Here is a 26848-nt window from a genome sequence, read left to right on the forward strand (position 1 = left end):
TTGGTGCTTGTTAGAATACATATTTTTTGTAGAGATTCTTGATATTATTTCGGGACATATTCTAGATGCTTATTGTAATTAGAGGTTTAGGCTCAATGTCCCTCCTTCCCTATATTTGACAGTTTCATTAATTAAGGTTTGAGAGCAGCCGCATCAGCCATTTAGTAAAAAAAAATAAAACAAAAGTTATACGAAACGAATTATATCATCCTAAACTATTACGTGTTAATAATCTCGCACCACTTAATAATTTTGTCGATAATTTATTCAAAAATAAAAAATAAAAAAATTTGTCGATAATTATAGTAATCGCAACCGTCGTCAAAAATCAACCAAAATAAATTCGGAAACATAGTAATTGTGTATCTTTGTTTGACCCGGAAAAAAAAAGGTTGAACTATCTTTCATACACTGACTTGCGTCTTGCAAGGGATTTCGACCAAAATGGCGGGCAAAACCGGTAATTCGAAATGCAGTGGATCTGACCCACGCACCGGCACGGTCAAAGTAAGATAGTTATCGTTCCAGAACCGCTTCTTCTATGTCAGCAATATCTGACTTTGACTGTCACTGAGTACAACCCAGTGGCCCGCTTGCCATCTTCCTCAACCATTTGTATAACGCCACGTCACAGTCCAACAGATCCTTCCCTGTACAAATATTACTTGCTCTCCTCACAAGCAGTCCTGTCGCGGTGCCTGAAGCTACTCGCACAAGCAACCAGATTACCAAATTGCCCTTGACCATACGTGCGCGCTTTTTCACACTCTCTCTCTCTCTCTCTCTGGTAAAATGACGTGAGAATGGATCCCACTTTCCCCCTTCTCGGCTCATTTTCTTGTTCTCTCATTTCTCTCTCTCTCTCTCTTCGTTGATCTGCTACGAGTCGTTTTGAATGATCACCGAGCTCGGCGCTCTCTCTTCTCCCCGGTCTTCAATGTCGTCCCAGTCATCGAATTGAACTCTCCCAGCCTTAGATTTGGAGTCCAGAGGGGGGAAGACGGAAGGGGATTTCTGATTCTCTCTCTCTCTCTCACACTCCGAGTCTTCGTTTGGGTCATTGCGCTAGGGTTTTCAGGAGGAAATGAAGTCGTCTTTTGACAAGCTTCGGAGATTCGAACTGTACAAGAGCGGTTCTAAAGATAAGAGGAACTTTCAACCCTCGGCTCACGTCGATGAGCTCGCTCAGGCTTCTCAGGTACTCTTCTCTTTTCCTATCAATTTCTTATTTTCTGTTTTCTGATACTTCTTACTATGCCCTAGTTTCCGTTACGAACTTGTGTACGCAAGTTTGGACCGTTTGTGTATCAGTCGGAAAAACGATTATGTGCTGAATCCGAATTGTAATTGTAAATTCAGTGTTTTGAGACTGTGTAAGCAGTTTTGAACAGTATTGGATCTTCGCCTCAGTAAATAGGTGATTAATTTTACAGTGAATTGGACTACTTTGCCCCCTAGGCTGTGATTACAGAGGAATTTTGGATCCGGAAACTATGAATTTCAAGTTTAATTGAAAAATTCGGGAGTTTTTGTAGTTATGTTGTAGTGATTAAACATTAGGGTTAATTCTGGGAATGAATATTTGGCTTTCGTCCGGTATTGCAATATTGATTTTGTACATTTCTGCAGGACATGCAAGATATGAGAAATTGCTATGATAGCTTACTTTCTGCAGCTGCTGCTACAGCCAACAGCGCCTATGGTAACTATTTGCTTACTGTAATCTCTGCATCTGTTGAGTCACATAAGGCATCTTTTCAGTAAATGAAATTTCGTATTCCCTCTTTTGTTGATCATTTCAAATGTAGCAAATGGTGTATGAACCTATGAAGACAATTTTGAAATACCACGCATTCCTCATTAAAGTTTGCTAAACAGAAAAGTCATGCTTACTCTTGCAAGGAAGGTCACTTTTCAGCTGTTATGGATCAGTGAATTATTACTGCACAAATAGATTTTATGCACATGAGTTTTCAGTGCTGAGTTAAAAAATATTGTATACGGCAAAAACAGCTTGGTGAAATGACTGAAATCTTGGTTGCAAATCCTGTGAATTTGTCAGAATTTCAATTTCTTATTAGACGATGAATTTAATGGCATGTATAATTTTTGAGCCACTACAGTTACACACATTTGACTTGATCTGACTTTCAGAATTCTCCGAATCACTGCGGGAAATGGGTTCTTGTCTGCAGGAGAAAACTGCATTACATCATGATGAACGAGGCGGTAAGTCAATCTACTTCCTCATTCTTTTTCTTCTTCCGCCTTCTACTTTCTCTTTTTCATCCCTTTGCCAGAACCAAAAGAATTTTCTGGAGCTGAATATCATCAATTATTATTTTACTTTTGAGGATTTTGAATTTTTTAGGGATATTGAGGATACAACTTACATGGGCCTTTGTAATATACTGCAGGTAGAGTTTTTCTGATGTTGGGGAAAGTGCAGTTTGAACTTCAAAAACTTGTTGATTCCTATGTGAGTTCTAATTGCTTTCTTTTTTATGTCCTTTTCTCTTCTTTTCTTTTTTAAACAAAATTTTAGTACTGCACACATACACTTTAACCTGGTGTTAACTATTTGCTTTCTTTACTTCAGCGATCTCATATAGTTTCGACAGTCACAAACCCATCAGAGTCTCTTCTCAATGAACTTCGAACAGTTGAGGTTGGTTCATATGGATTCTCTTATTTTATTTGTTGATGCCTAAAATAATCCCTTATCGCCTGTAGCCATGCTATGTGCTTTATGATAGATATTTCTGCTGTGACATTAAGTACTCTATATGTGTTACAAATCAAAAGGATTTTTTAGTGTCTGGTGGATCCACACCTGCACTAAAACCTTGTTTGACTTGCATAAGCCACCATTTAACTTGGTGGGATCTTCCAGGTCCTTCACTAATTGATTAGCATAATGATGAGCTATGCATGCCAAATAAGCAGTGAGCATAATGTGCCATCTGCTAGGTTGATGCTTGGCTATGTGCTTTTCAAACGCTTTAACTGGTAATATGAAAATGTAGGCTTTAAAAGTCAAGGAATGCCTAATGTGCCCTTTTTCACCTTAGAGTTGTTGCCTTCCTGGAGGTCCCAGTTCTCTGCACTTACTTATTATTTGTTCCCTTCTGTTCATTGGCTTGTAAGTAACTAGATGTCCCTTTCCTGTTCTATGATGCAGGAAATGAAGCGACAATGTGATGAAAAACGGTCTATTCCTTTCTCTTTTAACTTTTTTTTCTTTTCTTTTTTTACCTATTTGAAGTAAAGTTTTTCTGAATATGGTTTGGCACATTATCTTCAGAGAGGTATATGAATACATGGTAGCACAACAGAAAGAAAAAGGGAGATCAAAACGTGGGAAGGGCGAAAGCTTTACTTTGCAGCAACTGCAAGTAGCTCGTGAGGAATATGATGAGGAAGCTACACTGTGTGTTTTCCGGTTGAAGTCCCTGAAGCAAGGGCAAGCCCGAAGTCTTCTAACACAAGCAGCTCGCCACCATGCTGCTCAGGTTTTCTTTCTATCTCCAACAAGTTTAAAAGTCATCACCTCCGGTTCTTCTAATAGTTTGATGCAAAACTAACACTCCAGAACCTCTTCTATTTTTGTATTCAGTTGAACTTCTTCCGGAAAGGACTTAAGTCACTTGAGGCTGTCGAGCCACATGTTAGGTTGGTTACAGAGGAGCAACATATTGAATACCAATTTAGTGGACTTGAAGACGATGGTGAGGATGATGGTGCAGATCATGGTGAGAATAGCAACGATTCTATTGAAGATGGAGAATTGAGTTTTGACTATAGACCAAGTAAGCAGGGAATGGAAGTCTCTGCATCAAGGAATTCAATGGAGGTGAAGCTTTAATGTAGTTAGGAATCTGTGTTGCTTTTTGACAAGCTCTGTCTGTGGTTTGTTCACTATGTGCTGCCAAAGCTGTCCAACACTATATTACAATCAATCTTTTATTTTATATTGCTTTACTTTGTCTTATTTCAGGTTGATGAAGTGGGCCATTTGTCTCCTCAAGCTTCAACACTGGAATATCCAGATGTATGATTATATTGCCTTTTGATTGGTAGAATTGCAACTTTACTTTGAAGACATACATTCTGTACATATAATTCAATTACTGTATTCGTAATTCTTTCTCCTTGCAGATAAATCTTGATCAAGGTGAACTCAAGTTTCCGAGTAGAGAACCAAGAATAAGCGGCAGCTACTCAGCCCCAATAGTTTCTGCAGATCCGAAGTTTGATCCCGCTGAGAGAGCTAGACAATTGCAACTGTCAGCTACACGGAGGCCTAACGCATATGTGCTGCCTACACCTGATTCAAAGGGTTTAGTTTCTTCAAGGACAAGTAGTACGGTTCCAGGAGTGAGGTCAGGTGGACGCATCCATAACTTATCGTACTCTTCCCCATTAGACGCGAAGCATGATAAGTATTCTGGTGATGATACTGTGTCAGGAGCTAATTTCTCAAAAGCACAGTCTGTAGTCAAAGAGAGCCATAGTACTAATACATCAATGCAACTGCCTCCTCCTCCTCTGGCAGACGGACTGGCACAACATCAGCATAAAAGACAAGCTTTCTCTGGCCCACTAACTAGTAAGCCATCGTCAACTAAGCCTGCGTCCTCTGCTAGTGGTCCCATTGTATCTAGTGAACCACCTCAACTAGTTTCTGGTATGCTTCCTCGTTTACCAAATCCTCAGCCTTCTTCGTCTCCAAAAGTATCCCCAAGTGCTTCACCGCCCCTTGCTTCTTCACCCAAGATAAGTGAGCTTCACGAGCTTCCTAGACCCCCAGGTAGTTCAGTTGTCAAGCCAACAAAATCTTCTGGATTGGTTGGCCACTCTGCTCCACTGATCTCCAGAAATCAAGAACCTCACATTCAGAATAAAATCCCTTCAGCGCCAACAAATTTGGCATCTCCACTTCCAATTCCACCATTGATTATTCCTAGAAGTTTCTCCATACCTTCGAGTAACCAAAGAGCAGTGACATTGCATGTACCTCGGCATTTGGAGTCTCCTCTAGGTTCAAGCAATCCGGAAGAAGTTGCTTCACCTCCATTGACACCAATTACCCTAACAAACATGTAACCAATATCAACCGAGTCTGAAGTGGCCTTCTCACTCAAGTGCTATCAGAGGTGAGTACTCCACTTCCAATAGTTCCTCACCAGTTGGTGTTCCATTCTTTTCCTTAGTATTTACACTTTTTAGTGCCTCACACTTCCATATTTTCTATTTTATTCTATTGTTCAGTTAGGTTTAGGACTAAATGGCAAAAGCCTAAGATGGGGCAAGTGGAATCTTCTTGCTCATATATATCTACCTAAACTGAAGTTTTGGATTTTGTGTTCATATTAATCGCCATGGAGGTTATATTCGTTCGCTTTTGCATCATCTTCTTCACCATGAGAGCCAAATTATAGTTCCTTTTATTTTCTTCTCCGAGCCAGACCAGATTTTGAAGACCTCAACGGTGGATGCAGTTGGGAGCTGATATTAATAGTGAAGCAGTGTGATTTCCGTTTCCCCCCTGAGATTGTGCTGGGTTGCATTGTCTTAGGTAAAGATGGGTCTGTAGATATATTTGATGTAATGGAAATTTTTTGTTTTTTTGGCCATCGTTGTTTAAATGTATTGTTTAGTTTCATCCTTTCTTCACCCTTGATTGTTGATTGTGATGAGGTCCAGACTCCAACGACAAGTTACAATGTATCATATACATATCTTCAAACGAGGAATTTTGTTAATTTCCAATGACAAGAACACATACTAGTTTATCTTTGCACACATAGGTATCAGACTCCCATGGTGAATGAAACAAGTGAAAGTAAATATGAACAAAATTTCATTCATCGAAAATGTGAACCTAGTAAACATTTACACTGATTTACAGCGATGTACAAAGAAATACGAGGAATACGTACCAGTAACTCTTTTTTGAAGGCAAGGAGACGGCGTCGTTTTGAAGTTGTTAGATATATAACGTGTCCTATCCTGGGTCTCCTCGCCGGATAAGGTAATGACAGTCATTAACGGTTAGATGACTGGCAAGTCCTGAAAGTCCAACTTGAGATAAAATTGCAAAGCCAAACTGGGGGGGGGTTTGTGTTTGGCATGGAGATAACAAGGACTCTCCTCCCTTCCTCCTCTTGCTCTAGTCTCCACCTCCGCACTCCGCTCCTCCATTTTCACGTCTCGCCTTCGCACCCACAGTCGTTACCCCAGGATGTCCTTCAGTCTCAGACCTCACTGCCCATTCCATCTCGCACCCGCTTCCGGAAACCTCTCGCCGCCTCCGATGGCACCACTTCCGGTCAGTTCAATCTCTTATGACTCTTCTGTTCCATTCCCAGATGAAGTTATGGCCCACTGTTTGATATAATTGCCATTTCTCGTATATATATAGCTGGATTAGTAGGGGATTAAGGTTTTATGTGGTTGTTTTCTATGAGATACATGACTCGATTATCACTTAAATCTGTTTTCTTACTTTGGATTTGTCTATAATTTCAGCAACTAAGGTTGCTGTGGATGATCCCTCTCTTGCTGTGAAGGTGAGATCTCATTCCCTTCTGCCTCCAACTTCCATACTCTGCCTGCATTTACTGCAATTCATGCCTATTGATAATCTCCTCTACTAGAGCTTCAGGAAGTCTTTTTTTTTTTTGTGGTTTGATCTTCATGGGTGATGGATATTTTAGACTGCGTGTATAGTAACTGAACTTAGTTCTCGTTTGAAGTGCTGATTGTAACTGTTCAGTTTTAATTCAGAAGAAGGCAATGGATGTATCACCAGAACTCAAAGGAACTACCATATTCCTTGTGGGTAAGCATTACTTAGTGCTCTGTAATGCAGTCACCACTCACCATTGTGTGTTTATGCATGGATTCATGATCTTATTTTTTGGTGGAAAGGCATGAAGAGCTCCATAAAGACCAGTTTGGGGAAATTCCTCGCCAACTTGTTACGATACTATTACTTTGACAGGTACCTGTATTCTTTTTCTTTTTTTCTGAAAGGTCAGGAGAAGATTACTTCTCTCGGGTCTTATTAGCTGAAGCTTTGATTTGTGTTCTTCTATATCCAGTGATAGTTTGGTTGAGGAAGCTGCTGGCACTCAATCTGCCACCAAATCTTTAAGGGAGACTGACAAGAGTGGTTTCCAGGAGTCCGAGGTAATTGTTTTCAGTTCCTTTGATGTTTTCTTCACCATACTTCGGATGCAAGCTCAAGTATCATCAATCCAAGGACTGGAAAAGCTGCCTTAAGCCTACACTAGAACACTCATGACACATATCTTTCAAATTGCATTATTAACTTGTTACAAATAGCCTCAATGACTTGTTGATGTAGATTATTTGGCACTCTATCTGTATCATTCTTGTTTTGTTCAAATGCTAGACGCTATATGTGTATCTAAATCAAAATATTGCTGCAGACTGAAGTGTTGAAGCAATTATCATCCATGGGTCGGTTAGTGGTCTGTGCTGGAGATGGTGCAACTCAGAGTTCAACAAATCTGTAGGAACTCTATCTCATTTTATGATGTATCATTCCATTTATCCTAGTTGATATTAGTTATGTAGTTCTGACTTGTTTCATTGCTTATGTAGGGCTCTTTTAAGACATGGGATCACGATATGGATTGATGTACCTTTAGACATTGTGGCCAGGGGTGTGGTCGAAGATCAAACTCAGCTCTCTGCATACGATCTATCTACTTCCGTATCCTATCCAGAGGTCATTTCTTTCTCCTTGAACTTATAATTATATAGAAACAGCTTCTCTCTCAGAAGGAAAGTAACGAGACTCTACTATTTAACTTGAAGAGAATAAACACATAAATGCTCCCAGGCAGCTGCCTTCATGAAAATTGACACTTATTTTGAATCTCTGATGTCAATGACCAGGTTTTGACTCACCTAAGTACTTCATATGAAGAGTTGAGAGGTGGATATGCAATAGCTGATGCAACCGTATCTCTTCAGCGTATATCCCCGTGAATTTGTCTAGTTAGCAATTATGTAATAGATTATATATCCTCATTAGTTTTGACATATCTTCTTGTCCTAGCAGAAGTAGCAGGTAAGTTAGGTTATGATGAAATCGACGATGTAACCACCGAAGACATGGCTTTGGAGGTAAGAAGTGCTAGATTGCAGACATGTTTGAAAATAACTGAAATCAAGTGCCAAACTAATTATGGAGACAAACCCTTGGATTGTTTCCTCTTGTGTTAATGTAGGTTCTCAAGGAGGTAGAGAAATTGACCAGAGTGAAAAAGATGATGGAAGCAGCAGCAAGACCTTTTTAACATTCCATACCTCATAAGGTGGCACTGCAGGCTATGCCAAAAAAAGAAGAAGGTGGCACTGGCAGGCATTTTCATTATGAGTAACTAGATTGAGATTGTGGTGTATGATGACATTAAAGGTTGTTAATTTGTTAAAAAAGAAAAAACCATCTATGCTCTAGCCTGTAACTTTCTTTGTTAATTTTATCTGTTGCTTTAGTATTGGACTCATCCAAAGTCTGTGCAAAGGTTGAGTGGGCTTAACAAGTGTAGGCCCTAAACCTTTAGGCTGGGCCTTGGCCCATTTGAGAATAAGGCAAGTGAACGGTGGCCGGTGGGTGGTGCCTAAAAAGGAGCAAAAGGAGTTCAACTGCGGCACGCAAAGAGGAACAGCTTTTCAGTGAGTAGTAATTTTGATTTTTGAGGACTCTGAAACTCCTAGCAAAGAACGAGACACCATAAGTGATTAAGTGGATTGGACTGCCCATGGACGACGACTCCGGTGCTTCCCTTCCTACCGTTACTTTACTAGTGTCCGTGTAAATTGTAGCCACGTTACATTTCCGCCAATCCCTGCCGCCACGTTTTTCATATTTTTCTGTGTGTAATTTGGCATGCCAAATCCAAATTATGGTTTTCTTTTTTCGTTCTTTTCATTTCCCCCCCTTTTTGTGGACAATGGCTCTTCTTTTTCTAGAATATAGATAATGTGCAGCGCATATATATATATATATATATATATATATATATATGAGATAGAATACACATTTGCTTGGCCAGAGAAAAAAGATTGAAGAACGATATGAATAGCCGATTATCCATTGGAATGCTCCTATTGATGATTTGGAAAGCAGTTTGCTTCTTTACTGGCAAATATGGAAAAATCGAAATGATGTTCTGTTTAGAGCGACGGGGTTCAATCTGGCTTCTGTAGTGCATGCTTCAGCCTCCTTTTGTGCTGCCTACAGGACCCATAATCCCCGTTTTACTGCTTCTTCCAATAGCTTTAGTGAAGTCCTTAAGTGGCACCCTCCGCCTGAAAACTTTGTTAAGCTCAATTTTGATGGGTCGGTTTCTTCGTCAAACTTGGCTGTTGCGGGATTTGTTATCAGAAACCATTTTGGTGACCCCATTGTTGCTGGTTCAAGATCTATTGGATCTTCCACAGTTCCTATGGCTGAATGTACGGCTCTTAAAGATGGCCCGTTAGCTGCGAAGCGGTTCAACCTTGACCATTTACTAGTGGAGGGTGACTCGGCCCTGATTATCAACTCTGTCAACCTCAAGTGTAAAGCTCCCTGGATGATTCAATCTCTCCTTAAAGACATAGCTTCTATTGCTAGTTCCTTCACAAGTATCTCCTTCTCTTATGTTTTTAGAGAAACGAACTTCCTTGCTGATGCTATTACGTCTACGGGCACATGATCATCTCTAAGAGTTTGGTTTAAGTGTCTCCCTGTTGTGGCTCTTCCGGCCCTTTATTGGGACAAGTTTAGCTTTGGTTGCCTGAGGGGCTTTTCTTTGTAATTTTCCTTTTCTCTTCAAAAAAAAAAAAAAAAAAAGGTATCCAATCGATGATGCTGGCGTTTTCCATTTTGTTGTTTTCTTATTTGGTGGTTTGAAAGTTTCAATGATGATAAACGTATCAGAATAATTTGGATTATTTGTCCTGAACAAAAAATCACATTTAATAAGCAACTAGAGTTTCATTCAGAGTTTAAATTGCAAACCTACTTTGAGTCTTTGACACACAACTACTCTTTAAACAATAAAGCTCTAAGTTAAACAAAAGCATTTTGCCTTCACATAAAACATCTAGTTTGTTACCTATTTCAGCTGAGCATGTAATTGTGGTACAAAATATATGTAACACTTTAAAAAAAATTATATAAGAACTTCAGCTAGCATAGACTAGACAAACTCGATCAAACATAACGGTTTACCATCTAAATCTTTGGCTTTACTTATGTAGATTCTAAATATACGAGGGTAAGAAATCCAATATTGCTTGGCTACTAAATCACCCAAAAGAGTATATTTTAATAGAGGTATAATCAGTATATGATTATGTTTCGTTTTAAGAGATGGTGCATAAGCTTCAATCATTTATATAAGGTTTAGGTTACTATAATCGTTTGTACTTTGATAATACCTAGTAGAAAATATCATTGAGAGAACTCAGAGAAGCAAGGTTCATGTTTTATACTTTTATTTGTTTCTTGTTCTTTATACATAGTTTTGTGAAGCGACTAATGGCTCTTCTTGCTTGACGTTACATATGAGACTTTGTATTGAAGATAGCCGATTAATCTGCTTAAATGCTCAAGTTTAAGGTTTAGGCTGGCGGGCCTCAATCGGCCCACTTGATCCGCGGATATTATACTAAACTTGTGATTAATTGATCACAGAGGTACTGAGCACAACGTAATCTCTTGGAGCTTTGGAGGAGTCTAGATACAATGTACTACTGTTGGAACCTCTATGTTTTCCTTTTTCTTTTTCTAGTCTTTTAGTATATTAGTTTTTAGGTTAGTGTTTTATTTAAACAAAATCTAACAAGCCATAACCTAATTCACAAATTCGAGGCCTTGGTACACTTGAGATGTGACTCATTATTTCTACCCAGAGTGATGATGAGTGTGATTTTGCATTATCATTAGTTAAACCGTGAAGAGGAAGAAAATGGTAAAAACCCCACGTGTACTTGTTTATTATAGGCTATAGCGTTTTACGTTTAGACTAGGAAACTGAGAATGAGGAGAGTAAAAGAAAATTCTCCCTTCTTAAAAAGAAGGGGAAAAAAAAAAAGACAGAGAGAGAGAGAGAGTGTTGTGCTGTAAAATAAAACAGGGAGATCGAGATGGAGGAAACGCAACACAAATGCAATGGCGTTTTAATATTAATAGGTTTTTGAAAATTACAGCCAAAGCCAAAAAAAGAAAGAAATGGAATTGGAATTGGAATTGGAATTGGAAATGGAAATGGAAATGGAAACGGGAATGGTGATGACGCAGGTATTTTGGGATTATAAACACCTCCTCTCTCAGCCTCAGAGTCTCTCTCTCTCTCTCTACAAGTACAACCCCAATCCTCTCCTCCTCCTCTGCTACCAAACCTTGGTTCGCTCTCTCTCATCCAACGCCCGCTTCTCTTCGCTATTACAATTTGGATGATCCGACTCCTCCTTCTGCCATATCTCTTTCGATTCTGAATGGAATGATTTCTCTGCCGGATTGTTTCCTCGGTGCGTTTACTAATACTCAATGCCCAACTGATTTTATTGTATTTTTTCTTTCAATTATTTATATGAATGAACCAACCTATTTCTGATGATCAAGCTTCGATTCTGTAAGACTTGGCTTTGATTTTGTTTACTATTGGAGCTGCTATAGTTTCATCGATTTCAGGTGATTGTGTGTGTGTTCATTTCAACTACACTTTCTACTACTCGTTTACTCATTTATCCACTTCGATTGTTCCTGTGGCTCGCCTCACATAACAATTGTGAGATAATCTCACAACCAAAAGTTTGCTGTATTTGTATTTTCTGTGATCAATTTTCGATTTTGATCACTGCGAATTCTAGTCCCATTTGCTCAACTTGTAATCAATGTCACAGATTTTATGGTTCCTTAAATTCATGAATTGATTCATGTTGACATTGTTTCAGGCACAGGTCGCTTCGCTACGAAATCATGAATTATATGTGTTTCATGGCCTGCTGGTATGGAGGTCTCCGGATCTGTGCTACTCGCGATCTTCACATTACTACCATGTGCTTCAACATCTCTGTGGAGAGACTGGTGACTCAAATGTTTGAATTGGGGATGCCTTTGGTAGGTACATAGGACTAGGTTCTATGCAGCTCTTACATTCTTAAATTAAGTATAAGTTTAGGGAGCCTATTAGTTATATTGTTAAGAGTAATAGTTCATTGGACTGGATCGAAACTAATCTGATCTGATTCCCTTCCCCCGCCTCCATAAAAGAGTTAGTCATTAGCCCCTTTTAGAGTTAGCCATGGGATTGCCTCAACTTCCCACAAGTGGTACCTCTGAGGAGGTACAATCAGGATCTTTCGGCTCATTTTTACAAAGCCCGCCTCGATCTTCTGGGATGAGCGCATGTGATTTGGATGGAATGCATGTTGAGAGTGTAAGCAGAATGGGCGGAAATTCATTATGCTCCTCTTTAGGAGAATACAGAGCAAGAAGCCCGGTAGAACTGTCAAAGTTCCGTGATGATGATTCATTTCGGTTTACAGGGAATGGTTCTCTCATGAACACTCCCAGAAATGGTCGATCTATTCAGACCCCTGCTTCTAGGACTGTGGGTTTTGAAGCAAGCAGAACAAGTCTAAATGATGGTTCCAACAGTGTTTCATCTGATCACGTTCACTCTTCATCTGCAGTTATTGCCACCGCCAATGAAATTGCTAGCAGTGGGTCATTAGTGAAGAAGAGAATGTACTCCCCATTCAAGTCCCTATCAGAAGACCAATTTAATGGTGAGCATTTGGACCTTGCTTGCAGAACTGATCGAACAAATACTCCTGCTGTCAGTGATAGTAACAGTACATCACATGATCATAAGAAACCAAATGTTGGAAGTGAAAACCATTTTACCATTCCAGCACGATCCGAGCAGAAGAGCTTACCCTGTGATAATGGTAGTATGGATTCCATTTTCACTGATGGCCCTTTAGTGGTCATAAATCATCCCCCACCTAATCTTTTGTATTTACCATCTCCTAGATGTGAAGTGAGAGAGTTAAAAGTCCAAAGTGAGCCAATATCAATATCTCCAAAAGAAGTGATTTTACCTCAGCTTTCTTTGTCACCTCTTGGCCGCAAGGTGTCTGAAAGAGGGAAATCTGCAGGGAGGTGCAGCAACAGTACTAATGAAGAGTTGGAGGATCGTCATTTGACGTTGAGGAATGTAAAAGAAGCAAGCAAAAAGTCTAAATTAGGGAGTCTGTTTTCCCCTGAAGAAGATGAGTTTCAGATAACAAGTAAATCATTTGAAGAGGAAGAGTTTCATATATTCCACAAAGAGTTTTGTCCATCTTCTGTGGAAACTGATACTCCTTTAAGCTATTCCTTACCCCAAGGGTCATCTCCCACCTCTCAATGCATGAGATTCGTTAGAAATCTAAGTGGGCTTTCAGTTAGGAGATCCTTGGTTGGTTCGTTTGAAGAATCTCTACTGTCTGGTCGGTTCTTATCAGGGAAACTCAGTCAGGTTTGTGTCGGTACTTTTGCTGTGTATTACTCCTGCGTATTATCCCTTATTGTAGCTTTATAACCGCTCACCTCTTGATATATGTAGAGAATTGATGGTTTTCTGGGTGTACTAAGCGTTACTGGGGGAAACTTCTCACCGCGATCACAGAAGCTTCCTTTTTCAGTAACTAGTGTAGAAGGAGATTGCTACTTATTGTATTATGCATCCATATATCTTGCGGGAAATTCGGCATTGAATAGGAGTGGAGGACAAAAGCTGAAACGGGGACTTAGTAATGATGATTCACAGATTGTCAAGAGCCGCCTGCGCATTCCTGTCAAGGGTCGTATACAACTGGTATCTTGTTTTATCTCTCTCAAAACCATTTTTTTGCTGCTCTGAACTTTTCTTGGGATGAAGTTAGCTTTAACTTTTCTTGGGTTGTAGAGTCACTTGTATGTTAATGTGAGCACTGGAATCAAGTTATTAGGTGCCTTCAATAGTTGCCATCTCTGCTTTCACCATTTGTTTTAAGATGTTCATGCTGAGACTTGGATATTTCACCATATAAGGCTTTCTGTCGCATTTGAATGTGGTCGGACTCTATGTCACTCAAGATGGTCATTCCAAGACTCTGATCTTTGATGACCACAAATGGGTAATATTGTTCCACTCAACTTCTCTATGAATGTTTTTGTACTGCATGCTTAACCAGTAAAAAGGATCTTTTAGTTAGTTGTTCTGTATCTAATTAAAGGATCATTGTAAACTCAAGTTTCATGAAACTTTATTTTGGTAATAGTTTCATGCTTAGATTGGTTTGTGCCTTTTTTTTTTTCCTTCCATTGGAGATTGGATGTCGAAGCTTTTGCTGCCAGAAAACCATGTTTGACTGATAAAATTTTATTTTAGGTGTGTTGATAGCATGATACCTTTTCATGGGTGCGTTTCTATTGTTCATATGATATGAAGTTCACCTTTATGCTTTTCTTATATGCAGGTTCTAAGTAATCCTGAAAAGACACCGATTCATACTTTCCTTTGCAACTATGATTTAAGTGACATGCCGGCTGGTACCAAAGTAAGACAAATCTTTCCTTTTTAACTGTAAATACTAGTGTATCACTAGTTGTTTCACATTGATCGTGGCCTACACTTTCTGTTAAATCCATTAATTTATAAATGGAGAAGAAATATCTTCTGAGACTGCCTAATCTGCACACATGACCTAGACTTGCAATTTGAAAATTTACTTTCAACTTTTCATTGGCTTTTAAGTTGCAGTTATTGAATGGACTTCAAAAGCTTTCAGAGTTATATATGCCACAAAAACTTACATTGCAAAGAACTTCAACCATGTGGTTATGCATTCATAGATGCATGTACCTTCTGATGTACTGTGTATCTGAGGTCTAATTACGTATTTTGTTTGTGTTCAATATTTTTCAAATATGTTCAAATCAAAGTAGACATTCTTGCGCCAGAAAGTGAGCTTAGCATCTACCCCTACATCTACTCAGCTGAGACACGAGGAGACCGATATTGATGCAAAAGTCATCGACACAGGGGAAGTACAGAATGCAGCTGGAGTAGACAATACAACAGGATCACTAGATCAGAGAACTGAAGGCTCTAACTTGGTGGATTCAATATTTAAGGGTGATATGTCCAAGCTATCCCCTAAATCAGGAAGGGTAGGAATTCCTTCCTTCATGGGGATTGAGAAGAAGTTTGATGGCAAGGAGTTCCCACGCAATGATGATAAGGACCATAACTGGGTTGATGCATGCCATGAAACTGACAGGAAACAAGTGCTTGGTTGTTCAAGGGTTAATCAAAACAAGAATAGTGCTCTTCGTTATGCTCTGCATCTCCGTTTCGTTTGCCCTCTTCCTAAAAAGGGTTCTAGGTCACTTCAGAGATGCAAATCAGATATCCTGTCTGCATCACAGAGAACAAGCTTAGACATGGAAGGGGAGCGGAGATTCTACCTCTACAATGACTTGAGGGTTGTATTCCCTCAGCGCCAGACAGATGCTGATGAGGGCAAGGTATGTGTATATTTAGTGTACCATGCATCATAAGTTCATAACATCAGGCATACATGCACCAGAAATTTGTGTTTGGGTAATGTAGATTGATTATTCATAATGAAATGCGTCAGGAAATGTGCATCTCACTACGTGTTTGTTTGCTATATATGTTATGTGATCAGCTGACTAAAGGCCTGTTTCTTTTGTTTTGGGTTGTTCAATGGCAGTTAAACGTGGAATACCATTTCCCAGAAGATCCAAAATACTTCGACATCGAGTGAAACGTCTAATTGGCCTGACAATATCTTTTTGTTATTTGTATCCTTTGATCTGCTTCTCTGGGTGTACATATGTTCACATATGGTTTAGTTTGCCATTGTTTAATTTCAAATGGCTCTAATCCTAGTTCCACCTTGTATAGAATAATAGTAATAATTAAAGTGGGTTAAATTTGAATTTGGGCCTTGTTAGATATAGACTTGGTTTCCTCTTCCTGTTAGTGGTGCATGAACTATGGCACTATGTTAAGTAAAGTCTCAATTGGCCCGTTTTCTAGGGTTAATTGGGCTTGTTTTTTCTATTTTGGGCTGAATATAAGTGGACGATGTCTCAAAAAGGGAAGAAGAGACCTGGGGTATTGTTTAATTGACAAAAGTCTGCAATATTGGATTGCGTAGGAATCAAGTTGGTGCTGCATTGGTATTGGTAGGTACAAAGGATCTGTGTGACAATACACGAAGGGTGCAGTGGCCTAACTGGTCAAGTATGTTGGAGAAGCAGTGCAGTGGTACTAGCTAGAGACTTAAAAGCAAGAGCAGAAGCCTCTAACAATTACTTTGATGATTGAGTGTTGAAATGAGATGAGATGAAGCTCCCTCACGCAAAACAATTATAACAAAATTAAATTCCTAACTGTGTGTGCGGATGTGATCATGTGATTGAATTGAATTTAAAATTTGAAAATAACCGTCAAAAACTGATGATCAATGGTCTGTCTAATCGACGTGGCCGTTCCTCGGTAGTAATATTCCCTTTCCTCCCATGAAGTTCCATGTACCAGAGGCCCATAGCAGACCAGAGAGAGAGAAAGAAATAGGAATATTTCTGTTACACGAAAGCGAGAGAGAAAGGATGTTGATGCGCCCATGGATGGATGGTTCATGGTTTTGTGCTCCCACGTGTCACTATCTTACTGCGTGCTAAATGCTGCTAGCTGTCCAGATTGATTCAATGAGAAGGAGAGAGAGAGAGAGAGAGAGGAAAAAGGAGGGCAGTGTTCTGACATAATAACAGTTTTGCAGCCAAGGTGGTAGCACTCACTCCCTTCTTGCATGTCCTTGCCATTTGCCAAACCAATCAATTACTCGCCTCCATTTCATATTTTGATACCCTTTTTCTTTTCTTTTTTCCTCCATTCAATTCCCCATTATGCCCCTCTCCACTCCCTTTTCTTTCTCTATTGATCACGCCTTCATCGAACATCTAAACTTATGCATCTTACTATCAAATATCAACCAATTTCCCAGACTCATCAAACGTACGTACAGTTTCAGAAATTTTCTTAAAATTAAGAAATCATCTCAGATTCATCAAGGCTAGGAAGGTGCGTATGCAAAATGTAGGAAGACCGGCCATTTCATAATTGAACTAATGTATGCTTGGGAGGCACGAGGGTACTTATGTCCTTTTAGTTTTGCATACACAGAGAGAGAGAGAGAATGGATAGAGACAAATGGATTATACTGAGAGCGATGAGGGTACGTAGCTAGTTTGTCTCTACTCCATATCCTTATAAAGCGCATGAGCCTCTCCCCCACTCACTCCTCTCTCAAAAAATCAAAGTCTCTTGAGCCTAGCTATTTGCTCAAAGCAGCTGGGTCTTTCATCAATAATGGCAGATCCAGCCATGTACGAGTACCATGACTTCCTCCTAAATAACAAACAGCCCCCACACCATCACCTCCTCCTTCATCATCATCATCAGCAGCAGCAGTCACCCTGTCTAGGACCATCACCACCAGCAAAAAGCCAACCCACCACAAAACCACCGGCATCGTCATCGCGTTCTTCGTCGTCTAAACCTGGTCGCGTATTCCCATGCCTCTTCTGCCCTCGCCAGTTCTACACCTCTCAAGCTCTCGGCGGCCACCAAAACGCCCACAAGCGCGAGCGAGCCGCTTCCAGAAACAGACCACCTCTGCTCGGATCAGCCTACCACCAGAACCAGGAGCCCTCTCCCTCTCCGCCGTCGTTTCATCATCACCAGAACCATTATCTGCAGGGACGTCATTTTGATCCCCATCGTCAGGCGGCGTCTCTTGACCTTCAGTATCCAACACCAACAAATGGAGGGCTAATAATCGGCACACCAACAAACACCACTGCCTTCATGGACGACCAGCAGCAACAGATGCAGATGCAGAGCTACTATTGGTTTGATGAGTCGAATGCCAGCAATAGCTTGAATCAGGAGGAGTACCAGTACTACTCCACTCATCCTCTTCCATCTGGGTTTCTTGCGGCCTCTCCTGCTTTCATCTCGACCCCAACTCCAACTCCAACTCCAACTCCAACTACAAGTGCGAGTACCACTACTACTACTACTACTCATGATTCTTATTATTCTGCCCAACCAAATGTGGACCTCACCCTCCGCTTATGATCGATCGAGCCATTTCTGTGTCACGTACTTGACCAGTCAGTGAGTTTTGCATTTTTCAGTTTGCAGTAGCACTAGTAGTCCAGTCAAGTAGTCCTCCTGTCTTCATTTTTAATTACAGTAGTGGTCAAGTGGGTTTTGCTCAAGTAGCCAGCTATCTAGTACTCTTTGTCAAATTGAGTTGGGGAATTAATTAAGGACCGAGTTTGAAGATGGATCGATCGATGCACTTGGGTCTTTAATTTTGAGCTAGCTACCTCTTCTCTCTCTCTCTCTCTACGTTACACATATATTGATGATCCACATATGGATCGATGAAATTAGATGAGTTAGTAGTTTCAGGATGACCAGTTTCATTAATTCAAACTTGTTGTTGAGCATTCACATCAATATTGGAGCTTGATTTCGATCCTTACTAGCTAATTTCATGTTTGATTTTCCGTCTATGCATGGATTTATATGATGTATGTATGCCATGGCCATCGATCGTTACGTCTATGTATTATTTACTGATGAATGAATCAAATTACACCACGCCAATTTCATGCATTATTGTTTGTATATGCATGTGCATGCATATGGATGGAATGTGATGTATGGTTTGTACGTTATTCCGAATATACCCTTATGAGCTCTTGGTGGCTGCGCTAAGCGGCGGCCATGGCCTTATATGCCTGTATATCCATCTTCCTCGATCAACGCGGTTGAGACCCGTCCGTCCGTACGAATAGTTCGTCAGAGATATTTGCGTAACCGTTTACACAAGTCTCACGTGTCTCGCACCGCCATTTGCTACATACATACATACATACATGATGGATGCATGTTTTTTTTCCAACAAGATTCCGAGCAAGACCAACCGTTCGATTTTAATCAGACGTCCATATAAGCTTTATTCGTTTCTTGGACACACAAGTAGGAAAGAAAGAATGCCCTGCCTTGACCAAGCTAGTCGGTTCTTTGTCTGTTTCAGACAAATTGCTTACCATGTGAAAAAGGAGATCCAGTGTATAAAGTAATAGTAAATGTGCGTAACCAAGTAACTAATTCCATAACTGTGTTAAGTAATTGATTCCATCCCTAATAATCAACCTAAGCTTAATTCCCAAAAATCCTTGCTTTTCACCTCACCAGATTTGATATGTGATTGATTTATGGTACGCGAGCTAGCTGCCCGAATGTATTTGATCGATGGGACTCAGACTCCGAAAGCCTTTAAGCCTAGCTAGCTAGTTGTAGAATAATAGACTTCCTACTTCTCTTGCTCTGCACTCTAGCCTTAATATCGAGGTACAGCACAAGTTAAACTGACTAACTAAGCTTCATCCAAATCAAATGCCAAATTGACAGCCTTGAAATATTCTCGGTTTTCTTTCCTTTGCCCTATGACTATGATGGAGTAGTTGATATTTTGGAATAATAAATTGATGGCATGTTTGAAATTACAAGTTGCAAAAAATGACTACTTCATTCACAAATTCAGGTGTGGTCTCTTCTTAATGCAGAGGCCTCTTCTGTCTTGTGACTTTTTCTCTCTCTTTCCGGGACTGAGCCTGTGCTGCATTTGTGTATTTTAAACCAAGTAACCGAATTCACAACTATATATGATCCAACAGACAAAGCATTCCGTTCGATCATGTCAATGGACTGCGTGAAGCGTGCTGGCCGGCACTCCATTAATCAAGGTCAAATGAAGGAACTTCAGACGCAAACCCGTGTATGGCCTGGTATTGTAACCGAGCCGCGAGGTTTCTGTAAGGATCACTTTCTCTTTTTTTCTGCAAATAAGCAAGGGACTTCTCAACCTCCGATTTTACTTCCAAATATAGTTCATGAGCTTTCTCCTTGTCTCGTAATTCCTGCTTCCTCCCTGCATTGCATATATATAAATATATATTCACATCACAGCATAAATGACAACCTAGTTAACTACATGAAGTCATGGATACAGTTCATTTGTATCTAACAATTCCGTTCACTAACTTTAGTTAATCACTTAATTGATTATAGTCGAAACGCGCGCTTACCTGCTGTTTCAATTGGTTTCCCAAATTTATAATAAAACCGGCCAGGAAATTTCGGTACAATTCCTGGAAGGTGCATAGCTTGGTTTCCAATCTCCCCATCAACGGTGGACCTACGGTCAGAAGACACATTAACATTCAAGAAGCCAATTACTCTAGGATAAGGCATACCAAGATAGGAGGTCTGTGGAAATCAACAATAAAATGTATTGACAGCTCTGCCTATACCTCACTTTTGCAGCTTCAGCCGTTAAGTCCTCTATAGATTTCCTAAGGAAAGGAATTTTCATCTGGTCTTCATAATCGAGAAGTAGCTGAGGAGAAGAAAACACAACAAATTAGCAATTCTTACCAAAATGAATGACAATCAATCGCTTATTCATCTAAAAAGAAAGTATGCCTTTTCTAATGGTTCTCTTCACACATGAATCGACATATAGTATAAGTGTGCAAGTGTGCACATGCATGATGCACATGTGACAGAAACTACATTTACAAGCCATGCACCTTCGTTGATGCAGGCTCATACACTTAAACAACCACAATCCGGTATAAGAGTAATTTTGATAACATAGGAACACCTACTTCAAGCTTCAATAAATATTTAATGGAAAGGCATATTACTAAATACAAAAGATAAAGTGAGGTTTGTAGCCTTACATCACCAATATCATCTTCTCCAACAGCACCAAAAGGTACGATTTTGGCTCCAAATCTAGCTGCCATCCTCACAAATTCTGACCGTTCCGGCCAGAACAACTTATATGCTTCCCCCTGGAAAGTGCAAGTTCAGCTTTGCACAACTGTAATAGTGACTCAAATTCTCAGAAGTGAAAATCGGACCAAACATGAAATGATTAGTACCTTCCGGTGAAGAGCCTCACGCACTCCACCTGGATAGAGTAGGACATGAGACTTTGTAGAGAGAAGTTTGAAAAAGTTTTTTCCCGAGACAGGAACAGCGCCCATAAGTCTGAAATCATCGTATAATGTTAACTCAGGTAAACTTCCATTTTTCGTTTTGAGAAACATCATTGGATGTGCTATCCCTCGCAGATGGACGTTTTTTTGTTCGAACAGTTGAGTCACCAAGGGAACTATTTCAAATCCCAGTAACATGTGATAACCAACATACAATACAGGACCCTCTGTAGGAATCCCGGCAAAGCCCCTCACCATCTTTCCGTCTGCTAAAGTTGAGAGCATCACTGGGCTCATGATTATGTTAACCAATCTACACATTAATAACAATAATGAGATATCAATATTTTTAACAAAAAACAAAGCACAGGATGCATCTAGGATCAAACAATCAGACTATCAACTGATAAGCCTCATACCACTCTTACTGTTGGGCCATTGATAGCAGAAACAACAATTGCAATTGTAACTTCTATGGAAGTATCACCCACCTGTTTTTTTCCATTATGCCTTTAACTTCGGAAGGTGATGGTGGTATGTAATCTGAAACAAAGTCTCGTTCTTTTGAACGACGATAGATACCAACATTCTTGATGACAGTAAGCAAATCAAAAGCATCTTCCTGCCAGGAATTTGATGAACAAATATATGTTGAAGCATTTGTGTTTTGAGATGATAAACATCTGGTTGTAAAATACACAGCTTAAATGCTTAATAATGAGATTTTAACCATTATAGAGGAGAACCTAATGCATATTTGAGACAATTCATAAATGTTAACAAGTTTCTACTAGCACTAATAAGATCATCATCCTACCAAGAAGAGGAAATGGCCGCAGTCTTCAAACGTACGGACCTGACAAGTTGCAAGCAGGCTTTTGAGTCTTTGACCTTCCTCTTGACTAGGTAGCAATGGATCTCTTCCACTAATAGACAGGTAACAGGAAATTAGCACCATCATTCTAAAAGATGACAGGGTAGTGCAAAAAGTGGTCTTGTGACTCTTGTCACATGTAATAATTGTGGAATATATGATGAATAATTGGCCAGTAGCTCACATGAAAGTAATACTAGCATTGGTTATAGAAGTTTAAAGAAAACCTGGATACTATCACGGTATGAGCTTTTACAGCATGGAGGCGTGAATTGGCATATGTAGAAGCTGTACTGATCATTTGTAGCTTCCAGAGAAGTGTTTCTCTGGGTAAGATATCAGCAAGAACCTGGAATTTCAACCATTAATTCTATCTCACAATATTCAACCTTGCTTTTTGAAAGTAAAACACATCATAAAAAAATAAAAAGACAAAAACTCAGCCAAAGGATAACAGATACTGAGAAAAATAAGTGCTGTACAGATTGATGCAGATATTTAACTTCTTCTGGGTCAGATTAATATTTCAAAGTTGTGTCTTACAGAAAGGTTAGATATTGATGGTTCAATAATATCCCGTGATAGCTTTCCAACTGTCTGTGGCAGTGGAAGTCCTCCAACTCCCTTCTCCAGACTAGCCACCATTGCACCTAAATGGATGCAAAAGAGTTGCAGATCAATAAACAACATACTTGCGTGATATGCATAGGAATTTTGATCCAATAATTCACTTGATAAGAGCAAAAAATATAGATTATTTAGATCAGAAATCTATTCCAAATAAAACATAGAATCAAATGAGATGACATCCTTATTCCAGGAGATAATATAGTCTCCAAAGACAAAAGAAACAACTCATTTTGTACTTATAGAAAAAAAAGAAAGAAAAAAAGATGTTTAAAGATGCTCATTACTTTAAGCATCAACAAGTTCCTCTCTACCCAAAGTGATGATCAGAAAGCAATACCAGCCTGCTCTAAGTCTCTCAGTAAGTAGGTTATATGAGCTTGAGCAGTTGTTCTGAAATGCTTGTCATCATCTATCCGGAAACAAATAGGTATATCAATCAACTAGCTAGTAAATGGAACAAGAAAGCAGACCTGTAATTGTACTCAGTATATGAGGAAGGCTAAGATTGGGAGAGTCAGGCATGAACTGCAGTAAAGGTAATACAGCTTGAAGTGGTGACTTGCTGAAGGATGTTGCTGCACATAAATATCAGGTAGGTGTTAAATCAACAAAGAAATTGCCTCACTTTCTGTTTTAAAGCAAATTTGGGTTCTACAGCAATAATAAGCATTTTGCCTTGATGTAAGATTTAAAATAGCAGTACTGAGAGCACAACAGTTTAAGTCCTACAGAAGTTCAATGTTCATTCTTATTTATTTTTTAGTATTCACTAAATGATAATACAAAAATAACCAAAATTCAACTTCCACTATAAGTCTTTGGAGATAAATTCTTAGTCCTTCGAAACTGTAAAGCATCCACCAGAACACGGAAATGTCTAAATTTCTTACATTAAATGGGCTTAAGATGAAGGAACATGTTACCTGGATTTGCTAAAATAAGCTCAAGGTCGATATCCGGGTTAAGGGCTGCCACAGAGAGTGCAAGGCATGCTCCAAGAGATTCTCCAACAAGATATATGGGACGATCGGGTGAGGCATCATGCTCTGAACGAATTGTTCTCCCAACCAGCTTCACTAAGTCTGACACACACAAATGAATGAAAAGACCAAATGGCATAAGAATTCATCTCTTTCGCCCAAGGCAAATTTCGACAGAGAAAAACAGCAACAATAATTAATGTGCATATTTATCTTCTCCTAGCTAGTGTGATTTTGAGTGCAAGCAGCAGAGTCATATGATGAGACCGTGCACCGAGAATGAAGCAACTATTTTGTGCAAACACAAGACAAGATTGCCAATTCTACACATCAAAGGTAAAGAAGGAAGAACCTGTAAACGGTGTTCGATCCTTAGGAGGGATATGCAAGCACGAGACCTCAAAAATCCTTCACACAGCAAGTGAAAAAAAAAAGAAAAAAGGGAGTAGAATACAAATCAGCACTTGGTACTAGAAAGAGGAAGTAAACTATTTGCTCCAAAATGTAGGTGGGAAAAGTAAAGACTAAAGACTAGTGTGTGAACTGTGAAGTAAAGAAGCAGTCAAGTTTGAGCGAAGATTAACGTACTTTCCAAGTTTCTGATGATGCCTTACAAGGCCAAGTCCGGTGCCATCAATTCCTGCATTAAATACCAATAAAGATTAATTGCAGGGTTATGAACATTAGAGATTCTGTGCGGCAATTAAACACGCGCGTGTGGTATTGAAGTAGCTTTCGAATTAATCCAGTCCAATCAACAAATTAAGTGGTGACATGTGATGAAAGACTGACCGGGCAAAAAGAGAAGGAGCGGGGAATCATGGTTGGAGGGGGTCCCGCTCCCGCAGTCTAAAGGCGAGAACCAGCGAGGTGTTCCAGTGCCGTACTGCCCGTACTGGTCGTCCGATCTGAGAAGACCCTTGGCTTGCTCAAAGAACTGGTTTAAGCTCGCACGCTCTTCCGATGCTTGATCATCACCAACGTCGTCCTCCAGAGCCAAGTGCTCTTCCTCGGTCTTGGTCTTGGTCTTGTCTGACTCTGACAAAGCAGTTGCCGTTGACGTCGTGAAGACTGGAGTTTGGTCTGTGGAAATGGCCAATCTGGTGGTCCTAGCCAGCTTGGACCTTGTGGATAGTAATGGTGAAGACGACGTCGGTTCATGTCGGAAAATGGACGGGGAGCGGCAGCAGGAGGGGAGGAGAGAGAGTGCATTGGAGGCCATATATGGAAGATTTGTATCTAATTTCGAAAAGATGGACGGATGGATGGAAGATAAATAGAGACTAGAGAGAGGCCAAAGCTGACGCTAGCTGCTCTCTATTAAAAAGTGTTCATCATTTCTGTCTTGCCTGCTTTCTGGTGTGCGTTTCTGTTTATGGGAGTGACAAAGCACGAGGAAACTAGAGAAGACTAGAGAGAATTCGTTGGGGTTTGACAGATGACCAGGATACTAGACCACTCTGGACGGTGATTCATTCGTTGGTCCGAAATTCTGGAATTTGGTGACCATTTTGTTCACATGTATTGACGTTTCCTTGTCTGCTTTAAATTCATTCAATTCTCATGAAAAGTATTCACTCTAATTCTAATTGATGTGAAATATTCTTTTTTTTTTTTTACTATTTATTCATTTTTCATTAAATAAGACATTAAGGTAGAGATTAAATCTATAGCTATCAAGTTTGAGGGGCATTTAAATCCGCGCCCCTACATCAAGAGATTAGTCTTTTTTTATTTTGTCAAGGAGAACCCAAAGACTTTGTTAAGATACAATTTTGGACCTCGGTACAAATACTGACTGAGTGAATGTGTTACTAACGGACTGGCATGCTACCTCATGCCCGATGAAAAGAATACATTATGGAAGAGATCAGAGTTTCACATAAAATTAGTTAAATCTTGAAGGAAAAAAAGATGAAGTTTCCTTTCTTTAATCAAGTCACATTTTCTTCAATGATGAATGTATAAATATTTTCTTTTGTTAAATTCAAACTCCACGATTCAAATTGTGTTTAACAGAATATGACAAATTCATTTTTTTATTATAAAGTTAGAATCATTTGAGATGTAACTTTCTAAAAGGGGGTGAGGACTAATCATTTGTGCAATAATTGGCCAGTCCAATAAAAGAAATATGATTTGTACAAAGATAGCTGGGCGATGATGATGAAATTATGGGGGAGAGCCGGAGTAGGGATAGCAAAAATCCCCATGGGTAGAGTATTTATTGGGTATTCGACTCTAATGGGGAGAAATTCAGGGGAAATCGGATAACGGAGATGGGGATCCACAATATTCGAATTTTGAAATAATATCATCCCCATACCCACCCAATAAAAGAATTATCTGAAATAAATAAATAAATATTATTATTATATATATTTTTGATATTATTTATAAATAAATAGTTATGTAAAATTTATCTTTTTGTCAATATTTAAATTATGTTAATAAATATGTTCAAAAATAGGAAGATTTTTTTAATAAAAGATCTTTATCAACATGTCAATTTTTCTTGATTGAAATAAAAAAATTATTTTATTTTGATGTTTGATTTTAACTTCATATTTTACATCCAAAATTATTTGTATAAATTTTTATATAGTGTTTGAGCCCAAAAGTATTTTTGGCAAGATCCCTTAGGGGATTTAGTACAGCGGGCCGATACTTGCGGCCTAAAAATAAGCCTACTTGGGTTTGGGTTACAGCTTCACCCATTCCGTGATCCATAAGGAAAACGAGTCCTTATTGGAGTTAAGTAGCGGTGATCGAATAAGAAACTTCAATCAATAATCCTTCTATGGCAAGGAACAATCGAAACCCTAGGTATAAATACCAGGTTTCAAGGACTAATTAGGGACAACTCTTCAATCAACTAATCTCAACGATTATCAAAGTCTCTTCGGAGCAAACCTACCTGCAACCCAATTGCAACCCAGCGAAGTAAGGGTAACGCCCTCGCAACCCAGCGAAGCTAAAGATACACTTTAGCAAACCCGTGCTTTCTCCAAACTTCCCAGTGATTGCTCTGCTCAATCTACAACGTTGAGTATCGATTCGGTGAAAGATCACAACCAAAGCCCTTACCCGTAAGGCAAGAAGTCCTTTTCCGGAAGGCAGAGAAAAGAACCTTGTGACGAGGTTGGTGCTTTTCTCGTCCACATCGTTTGATCAAGAAGTTAGGTCAAGGGA

General features: G+C 39.5%; 5 protein-coding genes across 6 annotated transcripts; 4 read left to right on the forward strand and 1 right to left on the reverse strand.

The window, feature by feature from the left end:
* The first annotated feature begins 805 nt into the window (after positions 1-805).
* Positions 806-5793, forward strand: LOC112185844 (uncharacterized protein At2g33490). Of its 2 annotated transcripts, none has more exons than XM_040514236.1 (11): positions 806-1198; positions 1630-1702; positions 2155-2229; positions 2418-2479; positions 2600-2668; positions 3182-3210; positions 3305-3512; positions 3617-3853; positions 3998-4051; positions 4159-5156; positions 5272-5793. In XM_040514236.1, the coding sequence occupies exons 1-10, from the start codon at positions 1085-1087 to the stop codon at positions 5104-5106; spliced, it is 1869 nt and encodes a 622-aa protein (XP_040370170.1). In that variant the 5' UTR covers positions 806-1084; the 3' UTR covers positions 5107-5156; positions 5272-5793. The 2 variants fall into 2 exon arrangements, with proteins under 2 accessions (XP_040370170.1, XP_040370172.1); XM_040514238.1 differs by having other exon boundaries at positions 5469-5793.
* Positions 5794-6028: 235 nt separating this feature from the next.
* On the forward strand, positions 6029-8534 carry LOC112185845 (probable inactive shikimate kinase like 1, chloroplastic). Its single transcript, XM_024324171.2, has 10 exons — positions 6029-6331; positions 6532-6572; positions 6790-6844; positions 6934-7006; positions 7107-7194; positions 7458-7540; positions 7633-7759; positions 7930-8008; positions 8096-8160; positions 8265-8534. Exons 1-10 carry the CDS (start codon positions 6133-6135, stop codon positions 8331-8333), a joined length of 879 nt encoding a protein of 292 aa, XP_024179939.1. The 5' UTR covers positions 6029-6132; the 3' UTR covers positions 8334-8534.
* A 2601-nt stretch (positions 8535-11135) lies between these two features.
* On the forward strand, positions 11136-16044 carry LOC112187473. Its single transcript, XM_024326273.2, has 6 exons — positions 11136-11556; positions 11983-13553; positions 13641-13892; positions 14536-14616; positions 15005-15586; positions 15796-16044. The coding sequence occupies exons 2-6, from the start codon at positions 12333-12335 to the stop codon at positions 15847-15849; spliced, it is 2190 nt and encodes a 729-aa protein (XP_024182041.1). The 5' UTR covers positions 11136-11556; positions 11983-12332; the 3' UTR covers positions 15850-16044.
* A 1292-nt stretch (positions 16045-17336) lies between these two features.
* Positions 17337-18623, forward strand: LOC112190908 (putative cyclin-dependent serine/threonine-protein kinase DDB_G0272797/DDB_G0274007). The gene has a single exon (XM_024330425.2). The coding sequence runs from the start codon at positions 17460-17462 to the stop codon at positions 18228-18230; it is 771 nt and encodes a 256-aa protein (XP_024186193.1). The 5' UTR covers positions 17337-17459; the 3' UTR covers positions 18231-18623.
* Positions 18624-19535: 912 nt separating this feature from the next.
* LOC112187299 (acyltransferase-like protein At3g26840, chloroplastic) lies at positions 19536-25145 on the reverse strand. Its single transcript, XM_024326041.2, has 14 exons — positions 24449-25145; positions 24245-24296; positions 24009-24064; positions 23600-23758; positions 23147-23251; positions 22590-22696; positions 22274-22395; positions 21990-22098; positions 21664-21794; positions 21116-21485; positions 20912-21025; positions 20480-20565; positions 20255-20364; positions 19536-20097 (listed from the first exon to the last, which is right to left on the reverse strand). The coding sequence occupies exons 1-14, from the start codon at positions 24876-24878 to the stop codon at positions 19904-19906; spliced, it is 2145 nt and encodes a 714-aa protein (XP_024181809.1). The 5' UTR covers positions 24879-25145; the 3' UTR covers positions 19536-19903.
* Between the last annotated feature and the right edge of the window lie 1703 nt (positions 25146-26848).

The sequence above is a fragment of the Rosa chinensis genome, chromosome 2, assembly GCF_002994745.2.
Source record: "Rosa chinensis cultivar Old Blush chromosome 2, RchiOBHm-V2, whole genome shotgun sequence".
Taxonomy (NCBI): domain Eukaryota; kingdom Viridiplantae; phylum Streptophyta; class Magnoliopsida; order Rosales; family Rosaceae; genus Rosa; species Rosa chinensis.

Bases quoted from the DNA above. Each gene is read 5' to 3' on its own strand.
- LOC112185844 (XM_040514236.1), top strand. From the start codon at position 1,085: ATGAAGTCGTCTTTTGACAAGCTTCGGAGATTCGAACTGTACAAGAGC. The intron at 2,669-3,181 runs GTTGGTTCATAT...TCTATGATGCAG, and splicing joins ATGAACTTCGAACAGTTGAG to GAAATGAAGCGACAATGTGA. The intron at 3,211-3,304 runs GTCTATTCCTTT...CATTATCTTCAG, and splicing joins CGACAATGTGATGAAAAACG to AGAGGTATATGAATACATGG.
- LOC112185845 (XM_024324171.2), top strand. From the start codon at position 6,133: ATGGAGATAACAAGGACTCTCCTCCCTTCCTCCTCTTGCTCTAGTCTC. The intron at 6,573-6,789 runs GTGAGATCTCAT...GTTTTAATTCAG, and splicing joins ATCCCTCTCTTGCTGTGAAG to AAGAAGGCAATGGATGTATC. The intron at 8,009-8,095 runs GTATATCCCCGT...TTGTCCTAGCAG, and splicing joins TGCAACCGTATCTCTTCAGC to AAGTAGCAGGTAAGTTAGGT.
- LOC112187473 (XM_024326273.2), top strand. From the start codon at position 12,333: ATGGGATTGCCTCAACTTCCCACAAGTGGTACCTCTGAGGAGGTACAA. The intron at 13,893-14,535 runs GTATCTTGTTTT...TCTTATATGCAG, and splicing joins TCAAGGGTCGTATACAACTG to GTTCTAAGTAATCCTGAAAA. The intron at 14,617-15,004 runs GTAAGACAAATC...AAATCAAAGTAG, and splicing joins ACATGCCGGCTGGTACCAAA to ACATTCTTGCGCCAGAAAGT.
- LOC112190908 (XM_024330425.2), top strand. From the start codon at position 17,460: ATGGCAGATCCAGCCATGTACGAGTACCATGACTTCCTCCTAAATAAC.
- LOC112187299 (XM_024326041.2), bottom strand. From the start codon at position 24,878: ATGGCCTCCAATGCACTCTCTCTCCTCCCCTCCTGCTGCCGCTCCCCG. The intron at 23,759-24,008 runs GTTCTTCCTTCT...TGTGTGTGTCAG, and splicing joins GGATCGAACACCGTTTACAG to ACTTAGTGAAGCTGGTTGGG. The intron at 20,566-20,911 runs GTAAGGCTACAA...TCTTCTCCTCAG, and splicing joins GAGAAGATGATATTGGTGAT to CTACTTCTCGATTATGAAGA.